This window comes from Ammospiza nelsoni, chromosome 5, assembly GCF_027579445.1.
Source record: "Ammospiza nelsoni isolate bAmmNel1 chromosome 5, bAmmNel1.pri, whole genome shotgun sequence".
Classification (NCBI taxonomy): domain Eukaryota; kingdom Metazoa; phylum Chordata; class Aves; order Passeriformes; family Passerellidae; genus Ammospiza; species Ammospiza nelsoni.
The window spans coordinates 13,779,001-13,792,455 of NC_080637.1; the positions used below are offsets into that span (position 1 = coordinate 13,779,001).

The 13,455-nt window shown below is 37.2% G+C and overlaps 1 protein-coding gene across 7 annotated transcripts in view; it reads right to left on the reverse strand.

Moving 5' to 3' along the window:
• SRPK2 (SRSF protein kinase 2) overlaps positions 1 to 13,455 on the reverse strand; it is a 128,178-nt gene that overhangs the window by 30,962 nt on the left and 83,761 nt on the right. For all 7 annotated transcript variants that reach the window (XR_009418457.1, XM_059471681.1, XM_059471683.1 and 4 more), the window contains 4 exons: positions 9,948 to 10,099; positions 4,005 to 4,113; positions 3,357 to 3,444; positions 3,002 to 3,089 (listed from right to left, as the gene is read on the reverse strand). Coding sequence is in view for 6 of the 7 variants with exons in the window: in XM_059471681.1 (XP_059327664.1) it covers positions 3,002 to 3,089; positions 3,357 to 3,444; positions 4,005 to 4,113; positions 9,948 to 10,099 (437 nt within the window). In the remaining variant the exon portion in view is untranslated. The remainder of the gene's footprint in view (positions 1 to 3,001; positions 3,090 to 3,356; positions 3,445 to 4,004; positions 4,114 to 9,947; positions 10,100 to 13,455) is intronic.

Genomic DNA, 13,455 nt, shown 5'->3' on the forward strand with positions numbered 1-13,455 from the left:
ACTAGGAAAGCAGCCTTGCAAGTTCCAGGATCCTCCTACAGCACCAATAACCTGACTGGTGAGAAGGTCCAAAAAACTCCTGCAGCAAAAAAACCCTGAAGCCCACCTAGGAGACATGCTTCTTGTGAAATTCTCTTCAAAGCAGCACAGGGGATGGCTCACAGGACAAAACCAAGCACAGCAGCAAAAGAGAGAGTAAATCTAACATTAATCAGCTGACAAGTACTGGGAGCTGTTCTTTCTTGACTCAAATCCTACCTGTAACTATCCATCTATAAATACACATTACTTAAGCATTTAGAAATATGACAAAGGATAAAGGCTAGTTAAGCTCTAGGACCAGCACAGAAAACTTCAGGATGCATCTCAGTTGCTTCTGGATTGGCAGCATTTAGACACTATGACATAATTATCTATATTCTTTGGAGATACATTTATTACAATCACTCATATCATCAGACAATGTCTGATTGTGTGGGAATGCTTCCTTCTTTATTTTTTCCATTTGTCTCTCAAAACTTGTTCCATTATATGATTATCTGAATCTTTCATTTAAAAAACGCTACACTGAAATGAACATTTACTGCAGTTCTAATAAATGTCCACTGCAAAAAAACATAATAATTCACACTTATTGAAAACACCAAAGTGCCCAAGATCATGAATTCTGTTATTTCATGAAAAAGTCATAATTGCAATCTTTCAAAAATAAACAAGTAGGTAAAAAATTACCAGCCTAGTGCAGCATCCCACATTATTAAAATTCCTCTGTACATAAGCACTTACTGCAGCTCCTAGGAGAGAGAGGACAGTTTGCAGTCACACAGTGCAGGCCAATGGCTCTGCACAATCCCAGCTCTGTTCTCCATGGTTCTTGATAATCTTCTCTGTTTGGAAGCTCCATGACATTTTATGGTATTAGCCATCCAAAGGATTCACCCACCTCTCTTCTGTCTCGTTTTAGCTTTTAAATGCATTCCATAACCAATAATCAAGCCTCTATGAAACATATGTGGTTTTATTTTACAGTCAAGCAACAGATATTTAGTGACTTGCCCAAAGGAAGCTGGAAACAGCAGAGCATGGAAAAGGTATCAAATTACTCTATTGCTCTCAACCTGTGCAACTCAGTGACAATAATGTAGCACTAATATGGCATTTTAAAAAGTAAACAGCACCAAAACACTAAAATCAATTACCTGCTCCATCCTAAGAGAACCCACACCAAAGATTATTTTCCCTAGAACTTAAAAAGGAGCTGATGAAATAATGCAACCAACTACTGCTCAAATAACTCGGATGCACAAGCTCAGGAAAACTCAATGCATAAGATACTTGGTATCATATTTTTGCTGGCAGTCAGGACTTTGACAGGCTTTCAGATGCAATTTAAATGTGAGTCCAGAATCAGTCCATCCTGTACACTGGTACTTTTCTGGAAAATGTACTTTTCAGTAAGGCAGGAACATCTGCCTTCTACATAAAAATTTCTGTACCGCCAGTTTTCAACGTGAAGGCAAAACTGAAATAGAATAAATCAACATCAGCTGTCCAGTTTTAATCTACCAATACAAAGCTACCTCACCCCTTATTTTTCACTGGCACATGGTCTCTTTTGGCCTTCTCAGTCTAAGTGCTATAGTGCAATAAGATATAAGCTTGGATATGATTTCAAAGTATTATCACTAACAAAATTTACTTTTCACACCTAGAAACAGCCCTCACCTTTAATACAGTGGTATACATGTGAATCTTATCAAGAATTTAAGAATATTATTGGGAAATTGCTCTGATAAAGAGATAAGAGTTACTTCTATGTATAGCTATAAATGCTTTATTGTACTCCTTATTTCATATTAGTGTTTACAATAAAACAGTAAATCAAAATTCTTGGTTTCTAAAAATAATTATTCTTCAACTGTACTACAGTCAGATGAAAACAGATAAAAATGGGGAAAGGTAAAGGAGATTAGACACTAGTCTGTAACTGAGAACACCTGACCCCACACTCATTCTCAGCACATAACCAAAGGCTCCAAAACCAATGCCAAGAGACACATCAGTGGGATGAAAGCTGCTTGCACACTCACATGCTTTCTAGTGAGCACTCAGATTTACTGACAGTCACCTTCTACATTCCTCTCCTAGGAGATGGGAGTTGGTAAAAGGTGCCTTAATCTGATCTGCTGAAGGCACAGCACCAAAATCAATGTACAATCAGGCTCTCCAGAGCAGGAACTGTCTCTCTGGCAGTGGGACCCATGAACAATGAGGTCTGCTACTGGGCTCCAAACACAACATGCACACACATAAGTCCAGCTGTAACAGTAAATGAAAGCACAGTAATATAATAAGCCACTAAACAACCTAATATAATCAGCAAGGAGAACTCAGTTTAGCTCGACTCTAAAATCAAATTTATTCACAGACCCAAAATTTACACTGAGAATTAGTTGGTTGTATTTTACTTTATCTCTCTCTTTTTCCATCACCCCTGTTTTGTTTTTTTAAAGAAAGCTTTCAAAGACAAAGCTTTACAACAAGCTTGCCAAAAACAAGGTTAACACCTGGCCAAAAGATGATTACATGAACAAGAGAAGCATCTCCATGACCTCACACTTCTTACAAGAAAAAACAGCTTTTTCATGACACTGACAATTTCTCTTTACCAGTCTAGAACAAAAAAAATATTTCTTGGAAGCTTCAGTAATTACAAATGTTTTCAGTAAACTCCATTTTTTAAGCAATCTATCTCTACTTCTACCAGACCATGAAAGGATATATAAGACTTATTTTTTAATTCTGCATTGTGTTTAGAAAAGCTAAGTTACTTTCACTCCATAGAGTGCCTTCCACACTGCACTTCTCTTGGCATCTACATACATTTTGGTGTTTATACTTTGTATATTTAAAGTAAGATTAACTAGAAAAAAGCCAGTACTAAATGCTTACTTATTTCAGTAGAATTTTTAATGAGAATGCCATGTTCTCAAAAGGATACGAATTCCATTCATTCCAGAAATTTTGAAGTCATCAATGAGCTGTACAACCATATCCTTGTTGGGATCATTAGGGTCACTTTCACGAACCTAAACCAAGAATGCAAACACTGATATTTCAGGAAAAAATCCACTGTAAAATACTGATTAGTTAGATTTCCACACAAACTTAAGTATTTTGGGGCATATGAGTTAATATGTTAAAACATATTAACTCATAATAAGCCAGATGTTTAGAGGACAATATGTAAAAAAAAAAACAAAAACAAGAGTCTAAAAAAATTCTCACTGCTTTTTTAAATTCCTTATTACAGTTATTATTATTATTGAATACTGTACTGCAATAGTGATACTTACACATTTGAGTAACTTTATTTCATCCAAGGCTGTCTCCGTATAATGCTGGGCACTTTTTACAACTTTCATTGCAACAAACCTTTTTCCCCTTGAAAAGAAGAGAAACATTTTCAACATGTACACTGATCTAAAACAAACATACTTTAAAGGTTGGGAAATTTTAAATAGAATATTTCATAGTCTAATGCATTTGTACAGAAAATGATGAAATTACACGAAACAACAACTTTTAACAACACTGTGTTAACAGTGTAATTATTGATATTTTACTCTCCTTGATGCTAATGTCTCTACAAGAGGAATCTGCTTATACATTTTATCATTTAATGAAGGTAATTACATTTTTTCATTAAAGATACAAAAGAAATAAAAATATAAGTCTATTCTGGCATGCTCAAGACAACACACAAATTCAATAAGCAAAGCTAATTTGTCAAAGAAAATAGAATTACATTTATTTCTGAGAGCTTTTATAAACTACACTGTTAATCAAGAGAAAAATAAGACTGTAGACATATTTTTGCACAAAAGGATAGCAAACATTTATATAACTTTATCATGCACATAAAACAGAAGTAACTGCAAACAAAATAAAGAAATGTATTAAGAAAAACGTTTAAGTATGTGGAAAACAAATAGTTTTCTTACTGCATATCCCAGCATAGCCAGACTGTAGAGAAGTGTCCCCATCCTAACTTTCTAATGACATGATACCGGCCATTGAAAAGGTCACCAATTTTCACTGGATGATAGCCTCCTTTCATGAAAAAACAAGTAGAAAAAAGAATATTTAGAAAATAAACAAGAACTCCCAGGTTTTCAAGTAATTTTCTTGTAGTATAAATTTTCCACTTTAAATTGTCCTGTACTATAAATAGGAAATATAAAGAAGACTCTAATGGTAAAAATTCTGCCTTGCTTGGCCTGGAGGGAAAAAACTCATGTCCTGTAACTACTGTAGAGTTTATTCACCCTTCTCTCTTATGGCTTTTATTTATGGTAATATAACCATCTGTTCTCTATTTCCTCAGGCTTATCTTTCACTTCACAGACAGTAAAGAAAATATCTACATTATTTCTTTATCATATTTGAAGCCTCTCCAGTCAACATATTTTGGATGATTGCAGAATCTCAACAGAGATTGTTTTAATTCCCATTTGCTTTCGAGTAATAAAAGCAGCAATAAAATACTTCCTGAGAAAATGTTAAGAACAATGCAGACTTCACTGATGCTCTTCTACTTGGCTCCTGATCCACAGCAGCAATGCATTTTTCTGACATCTGAGGGTTTTACAGCGAGGAGGAAGAAGAGAAAGCAGGCAGCTCTGGGCTGTGTCTGAACTGCTTTTCCATTACTGAAGTCTGCAGTCCAAATTTAAACCACTACCCAGGTTCTCCACAGCCCCATGAGGCAGAAAGGCCAACAGGACAGAGCAAGCTGGAACTCAGGTTTCTAGAGCTGTAATGAAGCCTTTTATTTCCTCTGTATTTTGGGAGACATTCTTACTCTTAGTTAAACACAGGGAAGACAATGAACACACAAGGTTTTTATTCAGACCTTAACTCACCAACAATAACATCCCTAATTTTGCCTAAATTGCAGACAAATAATAAAGCTGCACCATGCAACCCTCCAGGACACCAGCAGCAGACTCAGAGCAGCTTTCAAGGAACCACTTATTTATCTCTTTCTGATCCTTCACAACGTCATGCCCAACTGTAGCAGGATCCTCAGTTACTGACTAATCCATCTAGAATCAGGAAAACCTCCAACTACTTTCTCGAAGTTTCTGGATCTGTTTTGAATCCCCTGAAAATCCTGTTAGAACTGGTTAAGACAACAATGTGAATTTATAACTTAACTCCTTGAATTTAAAACAGAAACTTCTCTCTTATCTCCTTTTATCTGTGGGAACAGTGATGTCAAATCTGGATATATTTTTGTTCTCTTTTTGCTAATAACATCTTCTGCCTTAACAGAAGTTCAACAGTTCTTTTATGAACTCTCCCATGCTGCCAGAGCAGAATAATAAATTTAACACAACTGTGCTGCAGAATTATAACGATTACATACTCAGGAGAAGGATAAAGCTTAAATGACACATTGTGTTAGATGCTGGTGTGCCTCACAAACTCTACAACACACACAGCTTTGATAAATGTGTGCTGAGGTGTAACTGCCGGCTTAGCAAACAGTAGACACAGCATCCCCAAAAGCTGACCCTTCCCTTGGGGCACACCTCCCCAGCCCTCCCATCACTAGGAAGGAAATGCTCATGGAAGCTGCCAGGACAACTCACCCAGCCCAGAAAAATGATACTTTCACTCCCACTGCTGAGGTGTGCCACTCTCAGTAAGGATGCCCACACTGGCTAGTGGGAATTCCTTATTTCCAAATAAAAACCCAAATCACGTTTGGAACACCTGACTGGATCTACCCTCCAGTAGAGAAGGGGGGACCTGGACTTGCTGAGAGTAAGGGTTGAATATTATACTGCCTATCTGCAAACAGAAACAGCATCAGCCACAGATGAAGCCTGAGTCTACTGCAGCCTCACTATCACAGAAATTTTGCTGAATAAACACAAATACATGAATTGGTACTGATACAAAAATTGGAAACCAAACTAAATTTGATTTTGTCTATTTAAGCATCCTTCTAGTAACAGCTGATGGAGATATTTAACAATCTGGATGAATATAATCATTATTTAAGACAGCTATTGAGTGGTTTAATACAAACAAACAAAAATCTAATTACTTGGTAATTTTTTTCCCCACAAAATTCTATGCAGGATGATGAAGTCATAGATGCAACAGGAAAGTTAAGAGAACATACAGGAATTTTACCTTTCCATTACTGAAAAGGTATGCACTTGTGAAGTGAATCAAATCTGATGACCTGCAAAATTTATATGAGATTTCCACACAGATACACCATCACAGATAAAAATATGTAGCTAGGAATAGTTTAGGCAAACAAGAGCCTTTTACGTCTGACTCTACACATAGCTTTTGGCATACTTGTACTTCAAAGGGTCAAAAATAATGAAAAACTTGTGATGGTTCCTTCCCATAAGACACAGAAAAGGAAACAGCACAGAGAGGAAATCAGACAAAGACACCAAAGTTAATAAACTGAGGCTTGGTAAGTTATTTTAGTAAGCTCTACATGTTGGTAGCATAACAATACTATATATGTAAAACTATGTTGTTTTTTTGATTCCTACACCAGTGTCACAACTAATTATAACAATACACCAGCATAAGTGACAAATGCCAGCAGTGGGAGCATATATAGCATGTGAGTGTATATATTTCACAAGATACTTTCCACTGTCCTAAGTCACAGCAGGAGCAGTTTTGGAAATAATCTGTTACCATTCCTGTACATGTTACTCTCTGATTATTCCTATCAGCACCATATGCATTTACAGGTTGTGGACAACCAGGTAACAACTCACTTAAGTTATATGTATATCAAAAACTGGTGCCATCCTATGGTGAATGTAACCATTTAAATTCTCCATGATACCTGAAGTATTTCTAAGTATTAGTAACAAGAAAGCATCTATGTAAAATTAACAAGCTGATAAAAATTATGTGCTTTTGGGAAAACAATACTGGCATTTGAAACTATGCCATGTACAAGTGGCACTGCTGATAAATTAACACAAAATACCCACCTTGTTGTACTGCAGCACATACAGAAGAAAAAAAGTGTCTCTCACAGCTAGCTAGCTACATGCATGCAAGAAGGAGGGGCAGAAAAATGAGGTCATTATTCCTGAATGTCTCCTGAATGTATTGGTAATTGTAGCTGGCTCGTTCTATGTTTGTATAGGGAATTATTCCCTTTGTGAACTGGATGAATGGGAGACATCTCCAGGGGGCAGAGAAGATGATCAGAGAAGCAAAAAATTCTGATTACATCCATGACACAACAGACTCTTGCAAAAAAAAAAATCACCAAGTGTTTCAAGGCTTTTCAGAGAAGAAAAAGTAGCTTAACAAAGTACCCCCCAAAAAACCATGCAGTTGGACGATTGATATTTCCATTCCTCAAATAAATATTTGAAAAGCATTTCATGCAAATTCAGTAACACAAACAGAAGTAATGTCACAGACTCAAACAGGCCCTGGAGGAAGCCCCCAGGGAACGGAAGTCAGTCTGCTTTTCACAGATGGCTGCTAGTCAGTCTCTTTCACATCAGGTGCTAATACAAACTGATCCAATTCCCTCATTAAAAAACACTACTATGACTATTTACTAATCACCATGTAATGTGGTCAAGATGCAAGCCCAGCACACAGTAACATACCCTTAAAAATAAAAGTAGTAACAAAAATACTCTACAGGAAGTACAGCTAACAGACCGTATGCTGAATTCCTGAAAAAAATAATTATATACTCATTATCAAAATTCCCCTCCTATAAAAATTCAGACTGGGGCTGAGAAGAGATGAAGTATGCTCTGGGCCTCAGTCAAAAACCCTGGAAGACTGCCATTTTGAAGACAAATTTAGGAATAAAAAAGACACTCCAGCAGTAAATGGTAATTTCCAAATCTTTATCTTCCCCTCGCTACCCAAAACAGAAAAAGATACTCAAACTAGTAACACATCTCTCCAAAAAATGGAAAATGCATCTAAAAGCCATTTGGGAGTTCTTTACCAAACAACTCATTCCCTATACAGAACATAAAATATATAAACGAATCCCCACGTGGTCATGGAATTCAGATTCTTATGGAGACCCTCCCTTCAGCTGCATGCCAGCAGACTGAAAGAAGGAAATGCAGTGCTCAGTCTTACAGGAAATTAGGGTCAGAAAATAAGCAAATCCTCTACTGAAGAAACAAAAGCACTGCTCTCATAGATAGAAACAAGTAATGATCATGACATCCAAATGAACCAAAGCCTGAACCATCCTTAATGTACTTTAAAAAATTCAAAGCCTCAGGATCAGAAGAATTCAGAGGAACCTTTATGCATACAGAAGTTCCCTTTAATTTTTCAGGAAGCCTACAAGTATTGTTAGTGTAATGTATTTTATTTCAGAAGGATACAGACCTCACTACTGACCTGCTCTAGTAAAACAGGTAACTCACAAGCAGGCTCTCTACTTAGACTATTTTTTTGTTTTGTGATCTAGCTTCTGCAGAAGGTGACATTTTTGCAAAGGATACTGGAAAACAGACAACAATGAATTGTTTGAAACTAATGCAGCCCTTACTTCAGGAAAGAATAAAGTCAGAGCTTTGAAATGCTTAATCTCAAGGAAATACAGATGTTTATGAGTACACAGATGTTTAAACAAACCCTTATTCACTGATGGAACACGTTAAAGACACCAAAAGAGTTATCTTACGCAACAAATGTGTTTTAACACAAATAAAAAAAAAACAAACCAAAATACTTGAGCATGGTTCAGCTACATGTTTTTTTCTTCCCACCTGGAGACTTTGACATCTAGTTTGAGTTTACTGTTTGGCTTTCACTATTAGCATTTTTGAGCCACTTACACAATTGAAATATAATATATTAATAAAACTTCTTACACCAAAATGAAATAGTCACTTTCCATTGTTAAATATGTAAATACAAAACACTTTTCCAGGCTAGGAAGAGGAATCCTTGAAATGGCACATTTCCAGGCTTACACAGAAACTTCTGATTAAGAAGACATTATCACATTTGACACAGGAAGTGGGTTTTGGTATGAGGAATACAGAATACCAGATACAGTCAGTGTGCATAGAGTGCTTTTTGACTATTCAAAAATACTGATCTGAAGAAATAAAATTCTGATGTATGTATTCTTGAAATCTACTACAACAGGTAACCCAGAGTTGACACAACTTTTATTTATCATTTTTCATCTAAGTACAGTGTACACTCTACCCTAATGGGAACAGATTTGCAACTTTAGCAGTGACATTACAATAAATTTAAGTATTGACACTGTTGTACCACACTCATGCTTTTATGCATTTAACCAAATTTAAAATCTGAATATAACCAATTCAAAAATTAAGGAAATTGAGTTAAAATGAAGATGTAGAGAGCCTCAGACAACACTGAGAGCTGTGAAAGACACCATGTGGAAAAGAAGCATGTAACATCTTAGGCTAGTGCAAGTGAGAGAAGAAAGGAAAAATAAAGGATACAGTTTAAAAATAAATTTAGGAAATGCTCCTAAAAGCACCAAGGCATTTTGGAGTATGAGTTGCTTGTCTTGGTTTGGGTGTTTTTGTTTCTCTTACAACTCACATGAATCAAGGGAAGTTGATTCTCTAGTCTTATAATTGGGACATCAGGAAGAATACAGGGATGCCACACTTGTGTATGTATTGAAAAATGCATAAACAAGCTATGGCTAAGTGAAAAAGTAATGCTGAAGACAATTATAGATTAGGAACAGCTCATCATTTCAGGTCGTGATGCATAATTGTTTCAGGACCTGAAATGATGAGCTGTTCCTAATTGTTGTACAAGTAAATTCCATAATTAAAGATCATCTCTTTAAAAATCCCAGAACCAGACTGGCATGGCAGTGTTCAGCCTCAGCAGCAGTGACCTGCACTCACCTTTACAGTAATCTGCGGGATCCTCCTGCTCCTCATCGTCGGAGCCCAGAATCTCCTCCTCGGGCTCGGGCGGGGCGGGCTCCGGCAGGGGCGGCGGCGGGGGCGGCGGCGGAGGCGGCGGAGCTGAGGGAGCTTTCTGCTGAGGCTCGGGCCTGCAATGCACAGAGAGCACACTGAGCACAGGGCCGCGGCAACGGGGTACCCAGCCCTGCAGGGGTGATGAACAACCAGAGAGCACACGGAGCACAGAGCCACCGCAATGGGGTACCCAGCCCTGCAGGGGTGATGAACAACCAGAGAGCACACGGAGCACAGAGCCACGGCAATGGGGTACCCAGCCCTGCAGGGGTGATGAACAACCAGAGAGCACACTGAGCACAGGGCCACCGCAATGGGGTACCCAGCCCTGCAGGGGTGATGAAAAACCAGTGAAGCATCTCACGTTCTCACTGTCACCTCTCACATCCCCTCTGGGACACCGGGGAGACGTGCACAGAGAGGAACCTGGCCAAACCAAGAGCAGCTCCCACGTGAAAGAGCTTGCAAAGACTCAAAGTACAGAATCAGAAACACACGAGCTTTTGAAATCCCTGATGAGCAAATGACATATAGAATCAGATACAGAAGTATAGTATAATCAGTACGGAATCAGATACAGAACAGCTTTTGAAATCCCTGACGTTAGACTCATCTTCTTGAGCACAACTGGGAAGAAATACCTTTGCAAAGAACATCAAGATATTCAAAAGCTCCTGCCTGCTAGCTGAAGGAGGAAAGATCTCATTAATACACAGCAAGAAACAATCTAGAGACACTGACCCAAGCCTTAATGTACTTCTCATCTGTAGCTCCTGCCAACACTGTGGAAAGCTGAACCAGTATACAAAATACTGAAACGTCTATTAGAAAGTAAGAGAAAAAAACTCATCTTCCTAGGTAGTCTATGATGCTCATATCAGGGCATATAATATGCTTTAATGTGCACTAATTATTTTTTTAAAAACCAAAACAAAATCACCAAGGTCTGACACCACCAGGCAAGAGATGAGGTTGGTTTTGTCTTGCAGCGCCTTTTTTTTTTTAAATAAACAACGAAAGTGAAATTAAATTTTATATCCTGTTCCAAAGAAAGCTGTACTGGGTTACTACAAATTACTCACATTTCAAAACTGGCTATTTTCCATATACTTCAGTCCAGGCTTGAAGTGATATGACCTCTGTCATATAATTAAGAAAGCCTTTCCCAAACAGGTTGATGCTGTTATTTTTTGTATTCATGCCTCTTGCAATAAAAAGTATACACTTTCGAAATACATTTGCAAAATAATTTAAGCATTTGTGGCATCAAAAGCTGCTATAACTTACATTTACATCTACTTCAAATTAACCACATCTAAAAAACACCATACTAACAGTATTTTGTCCTTTGTGAAATAAAAAAAGATAAATCTGTAGTTGGCTGATATTTCAGCACCTAGAATTAAGATCCAAATACTTCCTTCATCATGAGTAAAAACTGTACTTATGTTTATCCCACTTCTAAGTCATCTTCCTCATAATTCCTTTTCCTGTTAACACACTGCAATTGTTCAAGACAGACAGACAGACCCTTTGGAGTCAAAGAGAACACAGCTGGTCAGAAACAAATGCCACTGGCAACACTCACCACCTGCACAGCAGCTGCTATTACGCCTTTGCTTAAAAGGACATCACTGCAAGCTGCATTGCATACTAAACTCATCTGCCTGCTACCCCTTTCACATAATAAAATTCTTCAGTCAATAAATGGTCAGATTTAAAAAGGGGTATTTTGAACTAATTTATCAAGTATTTAAGTTATTATGAGAATCTAATGAAGTAAAATAATTTACATCAGTTTTAACCACATGGAACTAGAAAAAAGAGGAATCCATTAGTAGGATAAAAAATAAAAATATTCACAGGTGTTTCTACTTAAAATTATGCTGGTTGTTTGCCTCCCTCTTTCATTTTTGGCTCCCAACAGATGTCTTTATCTGGTACACTGAGAGGAAACTGCAAATGGAAGGTTCAGCACATTCTCTGTCTAGCTAATCCTACTAACAAACCAGATTTCTGACCTTCCTGGTTTCATGGTGCCCAGCAAGCTCCCAGTGACAGCTCCTACACCTGATCTGAAGCTTAAACCCAACAAACCATCACAAAAGGACCTACATTACAAACCCTGAAACTTCATCTGCTGGGCACAGGACCATTTTGGATACATAGATCAAGAACTAAGAACACCTAAAAATAAAAAAATACTGGTTGGACTTGATGGTCCTAAAAGTCTTTTCCAGCCTAAATGATTCTACAAGGCAAGAAGAAGGATGCTCAGTGAAATAGCCTGTACTTCATCCATGTGTCTGAAAGCAGGGTGCCAGGAACACAGGCACATCCATCAGTGCCTGGACTCCTTATTTTGGATGGTACAATCATCCTACTTTGTTCTGACCACAAATATCCATATAACTATTTTGGTCACATGAAATGGTACAACTATAGAAAATGCAGGTAGGGTAGGGAAATGCAGTGTGGTGGTAAGTTCAAAAGTTCACTGAAATAGGTTAAGAAAACAGGGTTATTCTGAGTCCTTCTCAAGGTACTGTATTTGATTTTGGTTTGAAAGGGGTTATTTTTCCTGTCTTCTATCCCAGTTGATTTTTATATTCTGAAGTGTTTTCTTACTATCCTTTGTGGACACCAGAAAGGAAGTAAAGATATTACTGTATTTCCTTTCAGAGTTATTTATGATTTTTATCTGCAAATAACAAAACACTGCTTTAAATTGAGGAAGATCTTGGGTTTATCCATTTAGCTTTGCTTGTGTCTTCTGGAGCAATCAAATATTAGTACAGAAAGATGAGAGGAAAGGAAAGAAACATACTGAGTTACATCAGTATGACTGCTAATTCTGTATTTTGGCAATTTTTTCCTCTAGTTTAGAATTCTTAGCAAGAGATTCCTATAGTTCTTTGGTTTTTTTCACTTTTACTTTTCTAGGATATATGTAAAGATCAAGTCTTCAACACTTCACTTGATGGCTTAAATTCTGCCTACAGGTTGAGTAACTCATCCTGGCATCCCCAATGCAATTTCTTCTTCTGCCAACTCATAGTTTCACAGTGTTAGGAAGGGCATCAATGAGAGAACTCCAGTTTTGCTATTTCTGAATGGCCTTTTATTGAATTGCAAAGATAAGCTATGATGAATGCTTCAACAACACCTTCATTTGCAATTTAGGGCATGAATTGTTTATTCAGCTTAGATTTCATTTTTTCCAGTACAGTCTGCTAAATGTAAATTATTTTTTCTTTTGAGCAGACTTTAAAATACTGTTGACATTAAAAAATCCAACCATTTAGAAACCTGTGAGTCACAAACACAATCTCCGTTTCCTTTTCAGAAATATAATTGTCAAATACTATTAGGACATAAAAAGCTGTTCAACAACCACTATTTCAAGTTATTAGTCTTTCTTATTCCTAAA